A 23,776-nucleotide genomic window follows, 5' to 3' on the forward strand; every position below is an offset into this window, starting at 1 on the left:
CAACAGAGCTGCACTGTGTGCACTCACGAGCAAAAAAGAGCGATATTGGCATTCAAAGCAGTGAGATCTGCTCTTGCACATGGCATCACTGTTCATCATCTACAGTTAATGCTGCGTCTATTGAGAGAGCTCAAACAATGAGCTGGAAGGGAATCTTGTATTTATATCTACTTAATTTTGCTGTTTATCAAAAGCAATCATCACTGAAGAGTGTTGGCACTCCCTTGTATAAAGAAATCTTATCTGAGGTCTGTTCTGGGCAAAAAGTAAAGGAAAAAGTGACTAACATTATTTAGAAGAATGTTGTGCAATATTCAAGACATTCTCGAAGGAAGTTCCTTCATTGCACCCGTCTACGGAACAATGAACATCATTAACCTCGTGTGACCAGGAGAGAAGTTTTCATAATACCAAAGCAACAGACACAGCATCTCAACTGAAAACTTCATCCACTGCAACTCTTTGCTGATTTTATACAAAGGAACACCTCTGCTTCAACCTCTAGGGAAATGTAAGTTTATGCTCATTGTCATTCGCACTCTTAAAGAAAACGTGATTTATTAGTGCATATTTATTGGGATATTTTGCAATTTTTAAGGCCATATTTAGTAGCTACCGAACCCTAATTATAATATTCGGTATCTAGGCCTACATATAGGATTGCAACCATTTTCTCATGTGATTCTGGAACACGTAATAATAATAATAATAATAATAATAATAATAATAATAATAGTGACGTTATTGTTTACTTAACATCCATTGAATATTGAACTTTGTATGTTATAACTTCTGGCTATGTAAAGAAAATTTGTAATTCCTACATTTCGGTGCTATTGAATTCACAGACATAATTTATTACATTCTTGCAAAAGAATTTGGAGTTCAATATTTCTTCAAAAAAGAAGTAATATTACAGATGTTTGTGTTTGGGCATAAATTGTTTTATACAAATGATGAAGTTCGAATTTTACATGACGTAAATGGAAATAACATGTTAATATAATTGTGTGAGAAGAAGGAAGCTCTTACCCCTAGTCACATATAACAGATTTATCAACCTAATCCACTTTGAAGACAATATTTTTCATCAATTTCACTATGCTGCTATCTAGTGTCTACAAACGAAGTCACATTATAACCCTGATGAGTGTTCTTATGAAGTATTGAAATGAGAGAAAGATTTGGTAGTGTAGAAGCAGCCTTGCAATTATTGCCAAGGACGGGCAGTCATAGTTCTTCCACCCACTACAAGAGAACTTCATAAAACAAGAACTGCATTTTAATATGACATTGACTACGGATTGCATATTATTCGCTGGATTTCTGGTTTTTCTTCACAATCTAACATTGTTAAAACGTGGAAGAAATACATAAAATAGGCATGTTTGATTGTTTGCCCACTGCACTGATGATAATTGGTAATAGGAACAGGACTGTGGACTCTGGTTCCTGGCCGTGATTTTACTCTTTGCTACTGTAGGAGTCAGTGTGCACTGCATATTGACACAATGTTTAGCATGCAGTACACGGGTGTGATAGATTGAGATCAAAGTGTATTCTTAGAACACCTGCCAATGAAAGGACAGTCGGTGATTTCAACACAAGTTCCATCTTTAAGGACACGGAAAGAAGAAATTGTAAAGTTTATGTACTAAAATGATTCCTTTTCTTTATTAGCAATTGTGCTGCCTTTTCTATAATGAATATGAGGAAAAGCAGAGTTGTGCAGGTGCAGCTAACAGAGCAGTTGGTGTGTGCAGGAGTGGTGCACCCGTCGTCCTCGTCCACCGGTGACTTGCTGCTGCGCCCCACGACGCCGCGCCTGCTGTCCCTCGGGTCTCTGGAGGGGAAGAGGAAGTGCTCCAGCACCGTGGTGAGACCCGCCACGTCCCCCGAGCTGCGCCACTCCGACGAGTCATCGGATGCCAATTCCTGCCTCAGAGCATGCGACAAGTAAGAACTCATCATGTTTATGCAATGCTTACGTCACGGGCGTGCACGTGCTGACTGTTTTGTTGTGTTGGCCAGCCTGGTGCTGGAGAGCCTGGACAAGGACGACGACGACGACGAGAAGGAGGCGGTCATGTGCGGTGCAGAAGGTGAGCAAGCGCGCCTAGCGAGGCATTGCTGGTGTTGCTATCTGGCAGTTGCACAGCTTGACATGCGGTGTGTTGGCAGGCCTGCAGGAAGCGGCACTGCTGTCCTCCACAGATTCCAGTTCCGACGCTGTTGCAGTGGAAGCCCCTCCTGTGCCCCCTGCCGCCTCTGAGGAAGGGTGAGTGCAGGTAGCTGCTACTGCTCCCCGTGTGCTGCATGTTTACTGCGAGTGCTGCCATCTGTATTTTGTTGTATTAAGATTTTGATGATTAGGCTACGTGAATGTAATTTGTTTTATATTTCATGCATGTTTTTCTTGTCAGTCTTTTTCATACAGAATGTTATTTTGCTGCACTAGTGTATACTTTTCGTTAAATGTAATGGTTGTTTTTCATATAACGAATGACGACCATTTTGTCCCTATTGACGAAGTATTGGGTCAATCCCGTACAAAATTTTGCAACTCAGAAGGGATGCATGCAATGTTTTTTATGTTCTAGTAAATGATTATCTTAATAATAAATAACGAAATGGCAAAATTTAGGACTTGTATCATTGAAATTATGTTTTATTTAACAATGCTCACAACTGCAGAGGTTATATCAGCATCGCCGGTGTCCCAGAATTTTGTCCCGCAGGAGTTCTTTTACATGCCAGTAATTCTACAGACATGAGCCTGTCGCAGTTAAGCACACTTAAATGCCATCGACCTGGCCCAGGAACGAACCCTCAACCTCGGGCATAGAAGGCCAGCGCTATGCCATCTTGGCCGACCGTATCATTGAACGGTTAGCTATAGCATAGAGAGAAACATTAGACTGTTGCACATGTAGGATAATTGTAACAATTAGTGCATGCTTGGTCGTGAGGTATCATTATGGTGATAAATAAAATCTCTTTGAATTTTCATTAAGTTCATAAAAATTACGGTAATAATCAGAACAAAGGTGAAAATTAGCAACAAATTGCAGTTATATTTATAACTTCAAATCAATATCTTTTTTATATTTGGATTTTTTCCCACATAAAGATAGTGTGAAGAATACTTTGACATTCATGTTTCGTGGTGGAGTCTTTGAAAGGTCGTAAGTAATAATACAATCTGTGATGCAGTTCTTTGTGTGTAAAGACCATTATTACTTGTACAAGGTCTAGATCATGCACTGACACCCAGTATGAACACATAAAGTTATCCATATGAGCTGCAGGCTTCAATAAAATATTGACGATTTACCAAACTGACTTAGTGTTACAAGTGTTGTATTACATGCTTCCACGTATTCACTACATTTTTTATATTCTAGTCATATTTATTTTATTTTATTTATTTTTGTTTCATCATATTTCCTGATAATGTATGTCTGTCATGTGGTAACTTGAGCTGCTCATAATCATAATTTTCTTTGCTGTCTGTACCTAAGAAATATTGTGTTCATTATATGCTTTATACTTTACTATTTTCTGGTTGTTCTTATTATTATTATTATTATTATTATTATTATTATTATTATTATTATCTCATATTTTTATACTTTGTATGTCTCATTTATTTTGACTTACTGTTCACATTTTATTATGCCTTTTTCTTCTTTCTATAAGTTATACAAGATGATTCACGAGGATTTACCGTCCCTTACGGAGCTTATTTCCGAAGACATTCTGAGCAAAAAATGTCATATAAACATTTGTCCTAATCTCAATATTTTCAGAGTTACACTAATTTGAAGTTGTATGTAAAATACCATTATTCTTGAGTTTTAAGAATAAAAGAATATTACAGATAAAGAATGAACTATTCAGGAGTATCACTTCTCTAATTAGCTAGTATTCTGAAGCTAAAAATGTGTTGTGAATTCCGTAGTTGCTTCATACAGATTTCTTTTTTTTTTTTTTCGATTTTTAACTACAAAATTACATTTTCTCACGCACTTAATCACAACAATTGTTACAAATCACGCCAGTCTTCTAATTCTTCAAGACTGTACATTAGGATGCATAATTAAACTGTAAAGAATCAAGTTCCTAAAGTCATATGATTTGTAACAATTTTTTTGTTAAGTGCGTAAGAATGATGTCATTTTTGGTTAAAAATTGAAAAATAAAATCTGTGCAAAACAATTAACAACAAATTTTTACTCTAGCCAATTAAAGAAATGATACTTCTGAATAGTTCATTCTCTATTTGTAATATTCTTTTACCCTTAAAACTAAAGAAAAAGGTATTTTACTAACAACTTCAAATTAGTGTAACTCTGAAAATATTGAGATTAGGACAAATGCCTATATGACATTTTTTGCTCAGAATGTCTTCGGAAATAAGCTCCGTAAGGGACGGTAAATCCTCGTGAATCACCCTGTATATTATGTCTCTTTTCTACTGACTTGTTGTTTACATTGTGTTATGATTATCTACTTCAATTTTTTTTTTTGCTGTGTTTTGTAAATTTTTTGTATCACAGTTTTACTCCTGGTTAAGTGCTATTGAAGGCCATATGGCTAGGTTAAATAAACCATTATTATTATTATTGTTATTATTATTATTATTATTATTATTAATATTAATATTAATATAACAGTAGCAGAAAAAGTAATTTATTGCATTACTACCTTGAGCCATATGAAGTTGTTATACCACTTGTTTGAAATCTAAGACATCCATTGCTCAGTGTTCAGTCGGAAGGTTGCTGTTGCTTTTTGTCTAGGTTTGGTTTTGTTCACCTGCCATATTTCTTTAATATTTCACCAAATTTTGTCCTGGGATAATTTCGATGCTTCTGCGTGAAATAGGTCATGGGTTCGGTTCGTTACTAGTCTTCTGTTTTTGTGTCCAGTGAGGTTGAAGTAGGATTAAGTGTCATTCCCTTCTTAGCAAGTAGGTCTGCAGTTTCATTCCCGGAAATGTCAACATGTGATGGGATCCATTGAAACGTTATCGATTTTCCTTGTCTATTAAGGAGTTTTAGTATTTTTTATAAAAGTAATTGTATTAATCTTGCAGTGTAGTTTCGAACATGTCTTTTGTGGAGAGGCGATTGCATTATTATTAGTTTCTTCCTGTGAGAAGCGATTCGTTTATGTTTGGTCTATTAGTTTTGAGCATGATAGGTTTTTGTTAAGGACAGGAAAACAGCAGTACTAGGAGAAATAGACAAACATTGTTAAAATGAGTTCAAATGAGGATTCAGATATCGAACACGCTGCAAATTCTGCAATTGAATGTTTAGTGCCATCGAAATCCCGCTAAGATATGCAGTGGAGTATAAAAAACTTGAAGATTGGTGTTCCAAGAAAAATGTAGAAAGTGTGTCGAACATGTTGTTAACGTTAATAATAAATAAAATCAATTCCATTTTATTTAATTTAATGTGTGGTTCACATTACGCTACCAGTTAGGTAATAGCAGTATCATTATCTAACTAGTTGCGTAATGAATGTGTTTACAACATTTTTATTAGTGATGTAAAGTCGACATTACTTGACGAAAGTGGATAAAAGTTAAAACTATGGTAAAAGTGGCCCTCATAAAATGAGAGTTCTAGAGCAGAAACAGACTGTCGCACATCGGACTTTGTATCGCGTACATTAGCCGACGATATGTATGACGTCATTTTTGCTATTCCTTGGTTATTCCTCTGGCAAGGATTCCAATGTTAATTTTAGATCCTTACAGAATTATTGATATCAGCAGAGCAGCTTAATGTTATACAGTTCGCAACAAGAGTCTCGGCTGTGAAGTGTAGTACATGTTGCAACAGAGTTGGTTGGTCTGTTTTATTGCAAATTTCTAAGGCCTACTGTAATTTATCGAAACTGCTTTTCACATTGTAGTGGATAGAATAATTGTGCGTGACACACACTTCACCTGTCCCACTCTCTGTCTGTACTTGTCTTACATGGAAACACGCAGTTCGTGTCCATTCACCTGGCTGTCCGATGCATTTCAACTGCACAGGTTATTCATTAATATTCGGCTAGATGTGGCCAGTAAATCTCGCCTAGAACTCTCATCGCCTCATGGGAAAGAAATTTTCTCATGAAATTTCGGCCAGTGTATGGGACCGGTGCCTACCCAGCATCGTGATGCACTTGGGGAGCTACGATAGGTAGCGAAATCCGGTTGCGAATGCCAGCTATAACGGCTGGGGGGATCATCGTGCTAACCACACGATACCTCCATTCTGGTTGGATGATCGTCCACCTCTGCTTCGGCATGTGGGTGTGAGGCCAGCAGCTGGCTGGTCGATCTGGGCCCGTCACGGGCTGTAGTGCCACGGATTATTATTAGAACTCTCATCAAGGTCAGAGATGGATTTCTTTAACGTGCTGTAAATCTACAACATGGGACCAGAGGCTTTCTCTTCAGGAACGGGCGGGTTCTTTATCGTGTCATAAATGTACAATCTGGGACCTGTAGCTTTACTCTCCTCCCGGAGTGTACTATGTTGAAGGTTCATCAGCTTGAGTGGGATTCACCCTGTGAGCCAGAATGGTTAATTGCAGTGCATTGAGGGTGGTATTTCCAAGCTGCACGTTGTACTCCTATGATTGTATTTTTAATAGCTTACAATTGGATGATAGAGAAATTGTGATAAATATTCTCAGCTTTTTCCGACAGATTCAAACTCTTATTGGAAACTTAATCATAACCGATTCTTGTCTTGTGCATGTTCATGAGTGTTGAAAAATAAAAGTTAAAAACAGGATAGAAGAAAAAATCGAGTGGCGACGGGACTAATTCGGCTACCACGCCATCTTTGTCGTTGATTGTAAGGAACTTCCCAAGTGAGGAGTACTGCACGCACGTGACACCTCGTGGTTTGTGAGGACAGTGAATTTCAAATTGAATGTATTTACAATGACATAATTGTCGCCCCTGTTTTTCATTTGTTGGAGCCCTGCTGTGGATCTATTGTATTTTGTAGCTATCCATCTATGTGTGAGGAATCTTTCAAACAGCATGGTGTCATAGGCTCCTTGCAGATCAGTGAAACTGCATTGTATTTTCTCTTTTATTGAAGGCTTCTTTTATTTCTTGTATAATAATCGTGAAGTTGATCTGTCCTGCCTGTTCTGGATGCCAGTTTCAGGCGCGTATTGCTGTCTTTGCTATAGTCGAGGTAACTGCAATAATCTGTATGAGCTGAGTTTTTCCTTTGACTTGTGTGGTTAGAGGATTGGTATTGTTTTGCCTTTAGCCAGTTTGCTGGGGAGTACACGCTTGATCACTTCCAGGGCTTTGGGTCTAGATGCTTAAAGAACTCAGGGAATGTCGTCTGAGCTGGTTCTTTCTTCATTTTGAGATTTTATATAGCTTCTTTTAGCTCTAACATACTAAAGTCTTTTGTGAAGATTTCTTCCTTTTGAATCTTTATTGTAGGATCGTTGTTCATTTGCTTGTTTAGTTGTTTGTAGAGTTTGTCCCTCATTTGTTTTTGTTTGTTTATCTTAATGTGTATTTAGTTTTTGGGCCATGACTGCATGTAATTATGTTGTTGTGTAATTTATTGTTGTTTTCTGTTTTGGATGGTTGTTATGTAATGAGTTTAACAATTTTTGTGATTTGATTCCATCTATTACATAGTTTAGAGACTTTAGGAATTTTCTTCATAAATTCTCTTTCTTCCCCCTTCCTGACCGCTCCTCCCCCATGATGATGACTTTCCATAATATTGCTGATTTTTTCTTCCAGTTTTGTTTGTTTCTTTGATGAGTTTTCTGCAGCTAATCTTCTCTTGATTCCTGCTTTTCTTTAGTTCTTGATATTTCTTAGTCCAGAATGGTTTGTAGTTGTGTTATTTTCCACAAGAGATGCTTCTTTTTTTAATGTTTTTTTTTTTTATTAGTTTACAGAATTTCATTAATTGAGTGTTTGTGTTTATTAAATTGCTTCTCTAATTTGATGGTATTTATTTTTCTGTGTTGGATTTGTATTGTGTCCAGTAAGCTTTCTTGAAGTTCCAAGATTGTTTCCTTCTCTAAGTGCAGTAAGTGTGCCTCGTCGTGATCTCGTGTCACTTGACATTTTGCGGAGTAGCAAGGTCAGCTGGGTATTTCAAATCATTCAGATGTTTTGACTGGTAGTTTGAGGTACAGGTTCTGGCAAATGCTTATGGTGTTCTGTTTAACTTAGATTTCTTAGAAACTATGTTGAATGTTTGAAAGTAGGTGAAACTCTTCTCAAGCAGAAATGTCAGTTGTCAAAAGCTGTATTGGAAACAGAGCAGTTAGATGTAAATGCATTGATTTAAGTCACTTGGACAAAGTAGTAAAGAAAAACTGCACCCAAATCTGCATAAAGCTGTCGGAGCTGCTGCAACCATTTCGTAGTTGAGCAGCTTGTGAAAGGAGTTTTTCTGCAATGAGAAAAATCAAGACATGGCTGAGAACTTCAGAGACTAATCTGGCGCTGCGTCACAAAGAAAATGGATGCTTAAAATCATCACCACAAGTAAGATGTCAGTAGATTGTTGTGAGTATGTGAGCATAGCATTTTGTCAGTTTGCTTATTTTTTCAAATAATACCATTGTTGAAGGCAAAGATATAGAGATGTAAAAGAATATTGAGAAATTATTTAAAGTATATACAAAACAATTTCAAGTCCCCCCCCCCCCCCAAATATTGATAGGCTAAATCCGTCGATGATGGTAGATTCAATATTTGAAGCTTTGTTAGCAATGGCAGAAGTAAGAAACAATTACAATAACTGTTTCCTTTCAGAGAAGATGAGTACACGAAGGCGTTCACATCCCGTCCCAAGATCCCTCGCACGCCCACACTGCAGAGCGACGATGTGACGCCAGCTTAGTCGAGTGTTGTTCATTATGTACTTATATATAAAATAATTTATTTTGCACTTTTATTGTTATACAAAATAAGTCTGTGATATCACTGTTGTGTTACAAAAATAATGTTATTATCACAAATAAACTTAATCAGCACACCGCAGTCATTCATTCGTCTCAAAAATACAAAAGTATAAAAACATAAAGAAGACCTCAGCAAAAACGAGGTCTGAATAAGAATGCAGTCGAACACAGGGAAGAAGAACGGCATGCCTACGTTGCTACGGGTATCCAGCTGAAACAAAACAAGACGTTAGTCGCATATTCGTGACTATAGCAAATATTGTGAGGCATCAGTCATATGCACTTCACTCACCAAAATCATCGTCTCCGTGGCCACCGCCACCAGAGTAGCTGCTTCCGCCACCGCCAATACTGTAGCCACCTCCTCCTCCATGACCGCCACTGCTATAGCCACCTCCTCCGTGACCGCCTCCGAAGCCGCCACTGCTATAGCCACCTCCTCCATGCCCGCCTCCGAAGCCGCCACTGCTGTAACTGCTACTTCCGTGACCACCTCCAAAGCCGCCACTGCTGTAACTGCTACTTCCGTGACCACCTCCAAAGCCGCCACTGCTGTAACTGCTACTTCCGTGACCACCTCCAAAGCTCCCAAGACTGATTCCCTTAAAACCGCCTCCACTGCTGTAACTGCCTCCTCCATGACCACCTCCGAATCCACCACTGCTGTAGCCACCTCCTCCATGACCACCTCCGAATCCACCACTGCTGTAGCCACCTCCTCCATGACCGCCACTGCTGTAGCCGCCTCCCAATCCGCCACTGCTGTAGCCACCTCCTCCATGACCACCACTGCTGTAGCCGCCTCCCAATCCGCCACTGCTGTAGCCACCTCCGTGACCACCTCCGAATCCGCCACTGCTGTAGCCGCCTCCTCCGTGACTACCTCCGAAGCTACTAAGGCTAATACCCTTGAAACTTCCGCCGCTGCTGTAACTTCCGCCTCCGTGACCACCTCCAGATCCGCCACTGCTGTAGCCTCCTCCATGGCCACCTCCTAATCCGCCACTGCTGTAGCCCCCTCCTCCATGGCTACCTCCGAATCCGCCGCTGCTGTAGCCACCTCCGAATCCGCCACTGCTGTAGCCCCCTCCTCCATGACTATCTCCAAATCCACCACTGCTGTAGCCTCCATCTCCATGACCACCTCCGAAACCGCCACTGCTATAGCTATAACCGCCTCCTCCAAACCCACCTTTGAATCCACCGCCACCACCACCACTTATTCCCTTGAAACCGCCTTTGCTGTAGCCACCGAAGCTACCATGACCGCCTCCACCGCCACCACTGTAGCTGTATCCTGCAACAGAAAGAGGAACCTTGGCAAACGGATTTTTAAACATAAAATTGATCTGTCTGGGTGTTGTTACAAGGATGAAACCTAACCATTGCCTCCCTATCACTACATATGCTGTACTAGTGAATTATGGTGATCTTCTATATGCCGCATTGAATTTTCTTTTTACAATTTTTTTTCTGTACTGACAAATACTACAACTGACAGTTACTTTTGTTAACTGGATACAGGTATCATCGTTTGCCTTTGCAGAAGCTGTCAACAGTCATGAAACAAAAGTTACTAGCAAATGTTATTTGAAATGTGACCATAATTAATAATATTAATAAATAATACAGTAACAATTAATAAATAAACATTTTAAACTGGTATTACGTTTTCGGAGTTCGTACTAATCATTTCATGTGGCCAAACAACATAGAATTTTAGGTTAGATCTTGTAAATAAACTGTTAGTCAGACCTATGAATTTCATGTTGTCAGAAGAAATACATTTTAATACTACATCAATAATAAATTATTATTATTATTATTATTATTATTATTATTATTATTATTATTATTATTATTATTATATAGAGTGTTAGTTGGGAGGCCGGAGGGAAAAAGACCTTTGGGGAGGCCGAGACGTAGATGGGAAGATAATATTAAAATGGATTTGAGGGCGGTAGGATATGATGGTAGAGACTGGATTAATCTTGCTCAGGATAGGGACCAATGGCGGGCTTATGTGAGGGCGGCAATGAACCTACGGGTTCCTTAAAAGCCAGTAAGTAAGTATTATTATTATTGTTGTTGTTTCAGTACATAGCATTGTGATGTTACCTGGTTTGCTGATATCTTTCTCTTTCTAACTCGTTGCAAAAAGGGCATAAGATGGATGAGACGTGGGTCAACGAACATCATACATTTTCAAGAGCTTGGTGTGACCTTTAATAAAATCGTTTTTTTTTTCCCTCCCCCGGGACTAAACACTCAAGCGAAAAGGGCAGACGATTGATAATTCTCCAAATTGGTAATGATTCTGATTTTGTGGAGTGTGTTTATTTTATTTTATTGCGTTATTTTACGACGCTGTATCAACATCTAGGTTATTTAGCGTCTGAATGATATGAAGGTGATAATGCCGGTAAAATGAGTCCGGGGTCCGGCACCGATAGTTAACCCAGCATTTGATCATATTGGGTTGAGGGAAAACCTCGGAAAAAACCTCAACCAGGCAACTTGCCCCGACCAGGATTCGAATCCGGGCCACCTGGTTTCGCACCAGATGCGCTCACCGTTACTCCACACTTGTGGAGTGTGGGGAACTAGTTTTTCAACTTAAAAAAGTGGGGATTACCACGAGAAAATGTCAAGTGATGTTTTTAGGACCTGGTTTGAGAAAGTTCTCCCGAAATTAGAACCTCACAGTTTCATTGTTATGGATAATGCCTCCTACCACAGCGTTCAATCAGAGCGAGTTCCAAATAAATCGTGGAGAAGAAATGACACTATAACGTGGCTACGGAAGAAAGACATTCAGTGTGATGAGGGTTTTGTTGAAGTGGAGTTAATTGAACTAGTAAAGCCGTTAAAAAGTACGTGTCAAAAATACGTTTTGAACTGTATGGCAGAACATTGTATTGTTCGATTGCCTCCTTACCATTGTTGCCTCAATCCCATTGAATACGTGTGCAGTCAAGTGAAGGGTTATGTTGCTAGCATAGGCGGGGGGGGGGGGACAAAGCAAAACCATACAATCCTCGTATAATGGGTTTATGGGGGACATCATTTACCTCCTCCTCCCGTGACCGTGGTACAGTATGCCGGAATATGATCATTTAATAAAGGTATTTTCGAGGGCATGTTTCTTACAGAGTTACATCCATATCCGCGATGTTTCGGACCGAGATACATTAAGGCTGACAATCTCCCTCTTTTTTGTCTCTCGTGTAGAAGAACATGCATACATCAGTAAAACTACGTAACAGTGCTAACAGAAACTTTTTTATATGAAGCTTATTTTCCTGATGATATGTTGTTGTTTGTTGTTGTAGTTGTTTTCTAATACCAGACATTTGACAATAAAGTCATTTGACCACTTGCACTCCAATATTTTTCAAAGATATTGTCATGTGGCAAGTTGTAACCGATTTAAGTGAACACCATATTTTAACGTTTTGGTGGCTACTTCATCCACACACAACCCCCAGAATGTCTGGAGGACCACACCTGCTGTTGGTCGACGGGTCCATTGGACCTAGCTGGGAGATCTTTTCCTGATGATATAATATTATGAAATGTAAACTCTAATTATTTTATTTAATTTCGTCTTTAAGTTTACACATTACACCGAGATCACTTTTCTTTTTTCTGCATTGTTCTGCAGTATGTTATTCATATTTCTCTAAGTGGCGGCCTGAACACCTGCAGACTTCTAGCACATGAGTATAAGCTGTTACAAAAGAAACATTACAACGCTTCCATTCCTCAAATGAGCTATAGCAATCCAGAAATGTACAATAAATGTTAGAGTCCAGACACATGATCTAAAGATCGTCATTAAAAGCACAGAAACTAAATCATAAACAAAAGCGAAAAAGATCTTTTGAATTCAGTATTTTCTAACGTTAATAGAAAAAAAAAAGAGTTGAGGCAAGTTTGGGGGGAGGGGCCGTGCCTCCCATAATTCCGCCTATGGTTGCAAGACACAACATTCAAACTGGTTGACGGTCGGAAACTTGTTTCTACAGCATTTAGGGAAGCACTAACTGTTGTGTATTGGCGCGATTGTATTAAACAGGATTAATATGTGGGAAGTAGAAGGCATGAACCGTTTGTGATTAATGTTGGAGGCGAATGTGACTCATCAGCTGATTCAGAAATTGAGGGAGTGGAGCCTCTTCCAGAATCTGATTAATCAAGTTAAGTAAGTTCTGACACTTTTTTTTTCAGGATATAATAATAATAATAATAATAATAATAATAATAATAATACTTACTTACTTACAAATGGCTTTTAAGGAACCCGAAGGTTCATTGCCGCCCTCACATAAGCCCGCCAGCGGTCCCTATCCTGTGCAAGATTAATCCAGTCTCTATCATCATACCCCACCTCCCTCAAATCCATTTTAATATTATCCTCCCATCTACGTCTCGGCCTCCCTAAAGGTCTTTTTCCCTCCAGTCTCCCAACTAACACTCTATATGCATTTCCGGATTCGTCCATACGTGCTACATGCCCTGCCCATCTCAAACGTCTGGATTTAATGTTCCTAATTATGTCAGGTGAAGAATACAATGCGTGCAGTTCTGTGTTGTGTAACTTTCTCCATTCTCCTGTAACTTCATCCTGCTTAGCCCCAAATATTTTCCTAAGCACCTTATTTTCAAACACCCTGAACCTATGTTCCTCTCTCAGAGTGAGAGTCCAAGTTTCACAACCATACAGAAGAACCGGTAATATAACTGTTTTATAAATTCTAACTTTCAGATTTTTGGACAGCAAACTGGATGATAAGAGCTTCTCAACCGAATAATAACACGCATTTCCCATATTTATTCTGCGTTTAATTTCCTCCCGAGTGTCATTTATATTTGTTACTGTTGCTCCAAGATATTTGAATTTCTCCACCCCTTCGAAGGATAAATCTCCAATTTTTATATTTCCATTTCGTACAATATTCTGGTCACGAGACATAATCATATACTTTGTCTTTTCGGGATTTACTTCCAAACCGATCGCTTTACTTGCTTCAAGTAAAATTTCCGTGTTTTCCCTAATCGTTTGTGTATTTTCTCCTAACATATTCACGTCATCCGCATAGACAAGAAGCTGATGTAACCCGTTCAATTCCAAACCCTGCCTGTTATCCTGAACTTTCCTAATGGCATATTCTAGCGCGAAGTTAAAAAGTAAAGGTGATAGTGCATCTCCCTGCTTTAGCCCGCAGTGAATTGGAAACGCATCAGATAGAAACTGACCTATACGGACTCTGCTGTATGTTTCACTGAATAATAATAATAATAATAATAATAATAATAATAATAATAATAATAATAATAATAATAATGCGGAAATTGTTTATAATTGCGCCCTTGTCACTTCTGTGTATGGCAACAGCATTGGTATGGGTTCTACCAAAACAAATAAACGTGCGCGGCGTAGTGATACATTACTTCATAGGTATAAATGGAAACAGTATAGATAACTGTTTGGGACTGTCTCACTTACTGTATAGTACAGACGTCAATAAGTCGTCCATTTGTTGGACACGTATTTAACAATCTCTACACAGTTGCTTGAAATAAAATACGTTGATCTCATCACAGTTTCTATCTGGAAAGAAAGCGCAAATCAGAATTGTACATTTGCTTGTGAATCATACAAATCTTGAATAACATCGTGGTATGTGCTTCGTACACACAACAACGTTGGAGGGCGCAATAGTGTATTGTTGCGCATTCCAATTTATGAGAAACGACACTTCAGCAGGGATAATATCCTCACGTACAATAATAACGACGTGAATGTTTGGAAAGCGTTGTGACGTTCGCGCATGCACATTCGATTCATGTGAACTGCGATTGTTTGGGGCATTGACCGCTTTCATGCTTTACCCACAATAACAGCTGGCATTTCCGATGCTCTTCTGTCACCAGTCATCGTTGAAGTAGAGTAGACCATCGTGTGAATGAATGTATATCGTTCATAATGCCTGAATATTATGAGTGAAAGTTAAAGACATTTATTCACTGCACTTTAAAGGTTTCGGTTTGGTAGTCAACACTGAATTACTTTTTATTCTATAACGTAAAGTATGCTATCGGATGTATAGAAAATAATTAATTAGTTTTGTCATTCATTGTCTACGAGATACCTACTAGAGAAGATAACGATCTTGCGTTCATGATTAGCCTACTGTGGTAAATGTCACGTGTTCGATTCCTTGAAAGGACATTTAATTAATTAATAGCATTGACGTTGACATTATTTCGTAGCACGTTTGGTGTTTGTTATTTCTATTTCAGTTTCTGTCTATGATCTCGAGACAACGAATTCACATTAGGGCTGACGGTTGTGAACTAAATCTTGATTCTAAAGTTCATCCGAAACTGTTTAATATTGAAATGGTCTAACCAGATACTTGCTCTAAACATTCTGGAATCCAGTTAAAATGTACTGATGTACTGAATACAGATTTACTTAATTTTCTGGACTGGCCTTTGCAATTGACCGAGAGTTGCTTACATCAACGCATTAGTGCCGCTTACTGCAGGACAGTTCAGTGTATGTTTACTATTGTTAGGAAGTTTCAAAACCAAATAACCAACAGTGTGCGTGTTGCAAAATCATACTGATTTTATAAGTTAATGCTTCCTCTCGTTTGCTATACCAACACGATAATTCTCATTTCTGCATTTCAACAATATTACTAGTAGAAAACAATCTTTCCTTGCTATAATATAAGCCAACATTGCATTCACTATATACTGCCACTTTTTTGTATTATCCGTGTACAATTTTTTACATATTTTGTCGGACCATGAAAACCTCATACTACCTCTGATTGAGGTTCTAGCTGATATGTACCTACATCTATTATCAGGCAGTACATCTCACTTGACAATGTGTCAGAGGAAGATTGTTTGTATGCATCTGAAGTCTGATCAGTGTGATATATAGCTAATCGGCGATGTATGCAATGGAGGGAGAAAGGAACTGGCCACTCTACCCCATTATCTCCTGACCTAGTTGCCTCATAAGTGGTGCTTTCTTGTTATCACTTGTGAGGTTCAAACTTGTCTTCGGACTAAACAACGGCCATTTCACGGACATCTTCGACGACACTCATTCTTTCATGGTAAGTAGTCCATGCAAGAAAGACATAACGATCTTTCGACCAATTCTAAAATATGTTTCATTTTTTCCGTTGACCATGAGTGACACAAGATGTCCATTCGGGGTGTTTCGTGAGATCACGGAGACCTCTGGCGAAGGAAACAAGAAACAAATTGGAAAATGTGACTGCGGTCACAGCAAGCCAAGCGGTCGTGGGACTGCGATCCCTAGGTTGTGCACCGCTGCCAGATGTCGTCGAACCTTTCACGTAATACACACACTCATCTCACTGTGGAGAAAGTAGCAGGGAAAGGATGCGAACCCAAGGCCAACCTAGTGCCCTTCACAAGCAAATAGAACAAGTCTAGTGTGCGATGTGAAAGCTCTCACAACGGATGTGGCTGTCCGTTGGGACGGCGAAGTAAATGTGATAAATACAGGGAGGGGGGACAATCGCATTTTAATTATGTCAAGAGTGATATTTGTACATCGCAATTAAATCTGCAAGTAGCAATTTAAGTGCATTTCTCACTTTATTACAAATGCAAAGGCAACAAGTTATGCAGTATTACGTGATGATTAAACGAAAACACTTCCTGAATACCGTATTTTTCATTTTTAAGAGTAGTATTCTGCGCCGATTATCTGTCCCCGAAATATTGTAACGAAAAGAACGCAAGTGGAAACTGAACCCAGAAACAAAATTTGGGTCACTTGAATTTTCCAAGTTTCAGTTATAACATACTGCGCATGCTCAGCACACAGTTACGAACACAGTATGTTAAAAAAAAAAAGACATAGCCTACTATATTAAGCGTACTGCAGCAACATTTTGGAAATATTCAATTTTTTTTCTCTTCCTATAATGTTTAGAAAAATTAAAAGTTGTAGATGTAAAACACTATATTTCTTCTACTAAAAATAAAAATATTTTTATAATAGAAAATAATTTATTTATATGTTTTTTTGAAAATTCAAAATGGTGACAATTTAACGTGCAGTGATGCAGGGTTTTCCTGACAATTTAGTTTTTTTTTTTTTTAGTATTTTATGTTATCGTTTTCATATTTTATTTCATGTTTACATTAGCATGTTGTTTGAACTCCATTTCTCAAGAAATAACATTTTTCACCTAGTGTTAAACACAATAGATGCTGTATATTGATTTTTCAACATTTTTATTTTATATCCGAGGAAGTAACCCGTTTAACAGACTGGAGTTATTCTGCATACTATTGTAGCTATAACATGCGCAATCACACCAAAGAATTCATAATATGAATATGTTAGTTACGAAATGTAATTCGCAGCGAAGTCCCCGCTGTCAGACTGAACCAAGGTTGCAGCGTCTTGTCTTGCACATTATTATTTTTAACTGTTGCAGGTATTGATGAATTTTTTTTCTGTAGAATATTTTACAATAATTTGTGCATAAAAGAAAAAAATATCTTGAAAAATTGAACTTTTGAAGGCCTTAATTACACGTGGCTCCTTAAAATAAGATGTCACTTTTTCAGAAGGAATAATTGTCCGAATCAACAGTGTTGTCGATTTAGTTGGAATTAGAAGAATCGGTTGGAATTTGTCATTTTTATACAAGTTATGTCTGAAAATCTCGCGAAATCTAAATTTTCACACTTTTGTTTCTTTGCGTCGAACCTCACCTTTGATAGAAACGTGAATTTAACACTTTCCCCAAGTATTAGAAGAATTCGTCTAAAATAACAGATTTTATTAGCGTTTGTATATTTTTTTGACAACCATATTTAGAGGGTTGAATCGCGACTCGCAGAAATCACCCATGTCCATTTGAGTAAATTTTCCAGGAGACACAAAACACTGATTATCTTCAAAAGCGTTTGGTATTTTGGAGTGAATATTTTTTTTATCAAAGGATAATAAGTTCTACTGTTTGACATGCATGAACTTTAATGCTTTTCTGTAGCATTTCCTGAAAAAAATCTGAATTGCCTGAACATGAGGGGTTTCTGTAATTCACGACTTCTTTAAAACAATTTTAGGTGAAGAAGAAGACAATTTTTTTACCTTATAAAGAACTTTAAACGACTAAATGTAGGCTATATTCAAGCCAAGAAATTAAAAAAAGTGCACAAACATACAAAAATGCGGAAGTATGTGAATAACATATTTAATTTTCCAAATTCCTTTAATCAAATAAAAGCAAACTGAAAATTTCTTTAGCTTCTGAAAGATTCCACGTTTGTGATGTTCCTGCAATTCACTGCCGCTGTGAAATGTACAGAGAGCACGGGATGTGGGTTGGGTTCCTGCACCACTTGGAAGAACTGTGTGTGGATATATTGCAGGTAGCCTGTATGAAAAACTGAATTTGAGAAAAAATTTGACTTGTGGGATTTCTGCGATTCACGATGCAGGTAAGGCTGTCCTACTGTACGTGATTAGAACGAAGCCCTGCTCCCAGTGCTGCCAACTTTTCTTTAGGTACTGGAAAACCGGACACAATAATATTTGTAAGAAGTGGAGATGTGGATCAGGATGTCTAGTGCCGGATTAACGCTAGTAGCAAATGTAGATAGTGTGCCAAGGTGTTCCCTACTGAAAAGGCGTTAATTTCTTCTGCCAGAGACATTTGTCCCCTTCAGGTGCCTAATGTATAGTTTCTGTATGTGATATGTTAACTGCAATACAAACAACGATTCTTTTTTCTCCTTTTTAAAGTCCCTCCTGTACAAGGTAAAAAAAAAGTTGAGCGCGAAAAATATGATTCGGCCGACATTGCTAAGTATTGTAGACAGTATTTTTTTTTATCAACAATTAAGATTTTAATGTCCCCTGAAATAAATATTCAACTGACATCCTGTGATAGGGGCCTCATGTTTTCGAAGGCCCTAAATAGGGGGGGGGGAAGGTAAGCAAATTGAAAATCTGAAAATGCTCGTAAGCTGTCTGTCGAATCCAAATCTTGTTGAAGAGGAAACTCTATACTTAGAATCTGTCATTTTAAAAGAAACAGTAACTTTGGTTTAAGATCGTGTACAACGGAAAAATTAACCAAAGACAATATTTTGTCAAACCCAGATAATTCGCGTGCAGACGACCGGACACCGAACACCGAATCGTGACACCTCCGATGGACTGTTGCCTCCTGCACAAAATCCTTTCAAAGCATTTCCGGCTCAGAATCGTCTGCTTTTTATAGCAAAGGGCGGCCTCTCTGTCTGATGCATCACTCGCAGCACTTTCTCCGACCTCGCGTGTCACGCATTCCCGCAGCTTCTTTCCAGCTTGTTAAAAACTAACGGACTGGATGTCGGGCGTTCTGACTGGTCTTCGTAGCTGCTCTCTGTTACAAGGGCAAATTGGAAATTTACAGACCACGATCCATCACCGCCTTAATCACCAATATCATAAACATTAGTCAGTTACATGCATACATACACACGACAGTAGAACAGGAACTGAACAACGGCCTGCCGGTAGGCCTATAGCCAAAGGTCCTCAAGCTTCATGGCGGGCGAGGGCAACTGCGGAGAAGTGTACTCAACTTCTGGCGAAGGTGACGAACCCCTCCCCCCCCCCCTTTTCCTGACGCTGCTTTCGTGCAGCCCCCGATCTAAGGGGTAGAGTAATAAGCAGGGCTAGGATTTCGATGCAATTGCATCTTTTTTCTAGTAAGCCAAAAACATAGCTGCTTCAGTATTTATATGTTATGTGATAAACTGAGTGTTTTAAGACATATTTGTTAGGGCATTTTTTACCTCTTACAACTCATAAGAGCATTTTTTGTTTTATTCGGTCATTTTTGGAGTATTTTCATTTAATTTTGGCCATAAATCCCCATTATTAATATAAACTATTATTTATTTCCTTTGATTTTTCCTCTGCATATTTTGTCCATTAATACCCATTATTTTGTATAATATTTTAATCGTTTTTCTACACAAATATTGCCATTTTAACGTAGTTCACTCCAACCACCCCTTCAATATAGACTCCTCTATTCCTGCTAGTTCCGGATAAGAGTGGCCTTGTAATGCGCTACATGGAAACTACATCAGGTAAAATAATTAATTAAAGTGTACCAATTAGAAAAAAATATGTAAAATTAAATAAACTTAAATGTTGGTACTAGAATTTAATTTAATTACTAGTCTAAATATTAGTATTGCTACTAAGCCAATTATGTAAGATCAATTTTAGGGCATTTTAAGGGCATTTTTGAAAGATTTTAAGTTCATAAGTGCATTGTTTTTAGGACATTTTTTCATGATTTATAGGTCATCAAAATCCTAGACATGATGTCCTCAGGTTTGCGTTTAAAGATATGGCAACCCTGATTTAATATGACTGATGAAAGTATCCTAACTCTTGTCTTAGTTACGGAGCAATGAAACATTTTTCTTATAGCTACTATTAATAATAATAATAATAATAATAATAATAATAGTGGTACTTGTTGGTACACTAATACACAGGGTGATTCACGAGGATTTACCGTCCCTTATGCAGCTTATTTCCGAAGACATTCTGAGCAAAAAATGTCATATAAACATTTGTCCTAATCTCAATATTTTCAGAGTTACACTAATTTGAAGTTGTTTGTAAAATGCCATTATTCTGGAGTTTTAAGAATAAAAGAATATTACAGATAAAGAATGAAGTATTCAGGAGTATCATTTCTCTAATTAGCTTGTATTCTGAAGCTAAAAATGTGTTGTGAATTCCATAGTTCCTTCATACAGATTTTTTTTTTCGATCTCTAACTACAAAATTACATTTTCTTACGCATTTATCACAATTGTTACATATCACGCCATTCTTGTAAATTCTTCAAGACTGTACATTAGGATGCATAATTGAACTGTAAAGAATCAAGTTCCTAAAGTCGTATGATTTGTAACAATTTTTGTGATAAGTGCGTAAGAATGATGTCATTTTTGGTTAACAATTGAAAAATAAAATCTGTACAAAGTAATTAACAACACATTTTTAGCTTCAGAACACTAGCCAATTAAAGAAATGACACTTCTGAACAGTTCATTCTCTATTTGTAATATTGTTTTGCCTGTAAAACTGAAGGAGGTAGGACTGACAACTTCAAGTTAGTGTAACTCTGAAAATATTGAGATTAGGACAAATGCCTATTTGACACTTTTTGCTCAGAATGTCTTCGGAAATAAGCTCCGTAAGGGACGGTAAATCCTCGTGAATCACCCTGTATAGAGTGAATCGTAAGTAATGGCATTAATTTCAGGGAGTTATTCTTTGAGATATTTCAAATAAAAGAAGTTCAATACAATTTTGCTCGTTTTAAATTCCTTTTCGAGATAAAAATGGTTTTATATGAAAGATTTCGTACCGGTAGTGTGTTTTGGGAGAGCCATTGATTGAATTCTCAATATGCTCAGTCAGTTTGAGAGAGCAGTGATTGAAATAATTTAGGTTTGTCCTTCAAATGCGCAGAAATGTGATCCGAACAAATATAACATTTTAATATTCCTTTTCAGAACGGAAAGTTACATTTGTTCAGATCAAATTTCTGTACATTTGAAGGAAAAAACTAAAATTCGTTCGATATCATAAGACAATGCTCTCTTACATTGACTGATGATATTGGGGATTGATTCAGTAGCTGTCCCAAAACATGGTATGAAGTCTTTCATATAAAATCATTTTTGTCACGAAAAGGAACCAAAGACGAGCAAAATTGTATTCAACTTTTTTGTTTGAAATATCTCAAAGAATAACTCCGTGAAATTAATTATATTATTCACGGTTCACTCTTTCTCTCTGTATATATATATATATATATATATATATATATATATATATAGTGTATAGGGGAGGACACGGAAATGGCAATTTTTTCCATACGAAATAGAAAGTGGCAACACTGTGTTTGTTTTCTTTATTTTTTCGTTGTTTCGCATCGCTCCTGACTTATTCTGTAACATTGTCTTAAGATTTTATACAATAAAGTTGAAGTACGATAAATAAATAAATAAATAAATAAATAAATAAATAAATAAATAAATAAATAAATAAATAAATAAATAAATAAAACATAAAGGTAGGGGAGAGTCGGGTAATATCGGACAGTGCGTTTCTTTCATCCTCCACCACATGGTAGTACCTGAATGACATGGTTACGTTTCTCTATGCGACATCACAGAAACGTAACTATGTCAATCAGGTACTATCATCGTGTGGTAGATGAAAGAAACTCACTGTCCGATATTACCCGATGTCCGATACTACCCGACTCTCCCCTAAAGTTGTTTTTTGCTAAATTACGACAGAGGGGCCCGACTCTGTTAACTGCCTGGGTCTCTATGTACAATTCTGTTAAGAGCTTTTTGTTTTTTATCGATTTCATCAATAAAACTGTTTTCATAACATAAGTATTAACAAAATGTATCAACAATAAAATTGTTACCATAGTAACCATAGCCAAACACTTCGAATTGTCTCGTATTTTGAAGCCCCTATAAAAATAACATTTGTGCGAGATCGTGCGTATTTGCTTGGTTTCCGCACAAAACCAATCCGCGGAAAATCTAAAATTCCACATTCAGTATTCCCAACCTAACACACACAACAATTTCCCTCTTCTTACCGCTTAAGTGACATATTGATTTTACTGCTTTAGGCTTTTAACATATTATTTTTAGAGACGTTCAATATAGTAATAATTATAAATTGGAAACTTACCACTGCAATTTCACCTAAATTGCACTGTTAATTATTGTTTTTAAATATTTGCAAAAATTAAGTAAACTCTAACTCCACTAAAGTTACTGCATTCGTGATGCAAGTAACATTAAGGAAGCCTGAAAAAATCAACAAGATTCCAGACTCATCATAGACTGGGGGAAAAAAGACAGACGTATATCACGGCCTGCTGGAGTATAGTAAACACAGAAAACATTTTAAAGCAACAATGTTGAAGATAGATATTTTTGTTTTGCAAATTTTCCGTCATTGAACAGAAACCAAGATGGAGATTTCATTGCAACTAATTAGAAATTCCTCTTTCAGGTATGTAATAATCGATGTTCGCACAAAATAATGTACGATACACGAACGGTATGTTTTCTTTCAATTCTCGGAAATTAAAAAAGCTCAACTACGTTTCGCTTTTTCAAACTTTTCCTCGAACATGAAAACTTCAACATACCGCTCTTGTAACGCATATTACTATTGTCGATTCCTGAAAAATATCTCTCTTGTTTGGGTGACCAGTTTGAACACGAGCTTGGAGTGCTATTTCGAAAATGTCTTACGCTCAATCAACTGCAGAACTTGAATGTGATCTTTTCTCTTACCTCCGTGAGATGGTGGCTCGGCGAGCACGTGGCTGATGACTAGCAACAGGGGAACCACCAGGGTCACCTGAAACGTCGCCAACCAACGAACAGAATAATCACTTCTGGCAAGCACATAGATCGCGCTAATATCACACAATAGGACTAACTATGCACACAGAATTAAGCTTTGGTAGCATCCTAGTAACCTTACCCGAGGAGCCATGTTGTTGCTGGTTGAGCTGCTGTTACGAATGTGCGAGCCTGCTGGGGCTTGCGGGCCTTATATCCGTGACCTTGCGCAGCGCCCGCAGCGGGGGCGGTCGTCTCCTCTCTCCAGGGAAAGTGCCCCTCCAGGGGTCAGCTGGGTCGACCTGAACTAGTTCCAGGACGGTGCCTTATCACC

General features: G+C 37.8%; 2 protein-coding genes across 8 annotated transcripts in view; one reads left to right on the plus strand and one right to left on the minus strand.

The window, feature by feature from the left end:
- The window catches only part of LOC138698732 (lisH domain-containing protein ARMC9-like), a 29,074-nt gene extending 20,033 nt beyond the window's left edge, over positions 1 to 9,041 (plus strand). Inside the window, exons 12-15 of one of the 4 annotated variants that reach the window (XM_069824950.1) lie at positions 1,764 to 1,956; positions 2,032 to 2,102; positions 2,182 to 2,288; positions 8,819 to 9,041. In XM_069824950.1, the coding sequence (XP_069681051.1) occupies positions 1,764 to 1,956; positions 2,032 to 2,102; positions 2,182 to 2,282 (365 nt within the window). In that variant the 3' untranslated portion in view covers positions 2,283 to 2,288; positions 8,819 to 9,041. The remainder of the gene's footprint in view (positions 1 to 1,763; positions 1,957 to 2,031; positions 2,103 to 2,181; positions 2,289 to 8,818) is intronic. The other 3 variants (XM_069824952.1, XM_069824949.1, XM_069824951.1) reach the window with 3 other exon arrangements.
- On the minus strand, positions 8,929 to 23,776 carry LOC138698733 (uncharacterized). Of its 4 annotated transcripts, none has more exons than XM_069824956.1 (5): positions 23,585 to 23,776; positions 23,392 to 23,458; positions 9,740 to 10,264; positions 9,260 to 9,598; positions 8,929 to 9,178 (listed from the first exon to the last, which is right to left on the minus strand). In XM_069824956.1, exons 1-5 carry the CDS (start codon positions 23,594 to 23,596, stop codon positions 9,165 to 9,167), a joined length of 957 nt encoding a protein of 318 aa, XP_069681057.1. In that variant the 5' UTR covers positions 23,597 to 23,776; the 3' UTR covers positions 8,929 to 9,164. The 4 variants fall into 4 exon arrangements, with proteins under 4 accessions (XP_069681057.1, XP_069681056.1, XP_069681055.1 ...); XM_069824955.1 differs by having other exon boundaries at positions 9,260 to 9,640; positions 23,585 to 23,775; XM_069824954.1 differs by having other exon boundaries at positions 9,641 to 10,264; positions 23,585 to 23,775.

The sequence above is a fragment of the Periplaneta americana genome, chromosome 4 (assembly GCF_040183065.1).
Source record: "Periplaneta americana isolate PAMFEO1 chromosome 4, P.americana_PAMFEO1_priV1, whole genome shotgun sequence".
NCBI classification, from domain to species: Eukaryota; Metazoa; Arthropoda; class Insecta; order Blattodea; family Blattidae; genus Periplaneta; species Periplaneta americana.

What these genes read in the sequence shown, in the direction of transcription:
- LOC138698733 (XM_069824953.1), bottom strand. An exon ending in CGAGCCACCATCTCACGGAG is followed by an intron (nt 10,265 to 23,391) that starts GTAAGAGAAAAG and finishes TTTCTGTTGCAG; the next exon opens with GATACAGCTACAGTGGTGGC.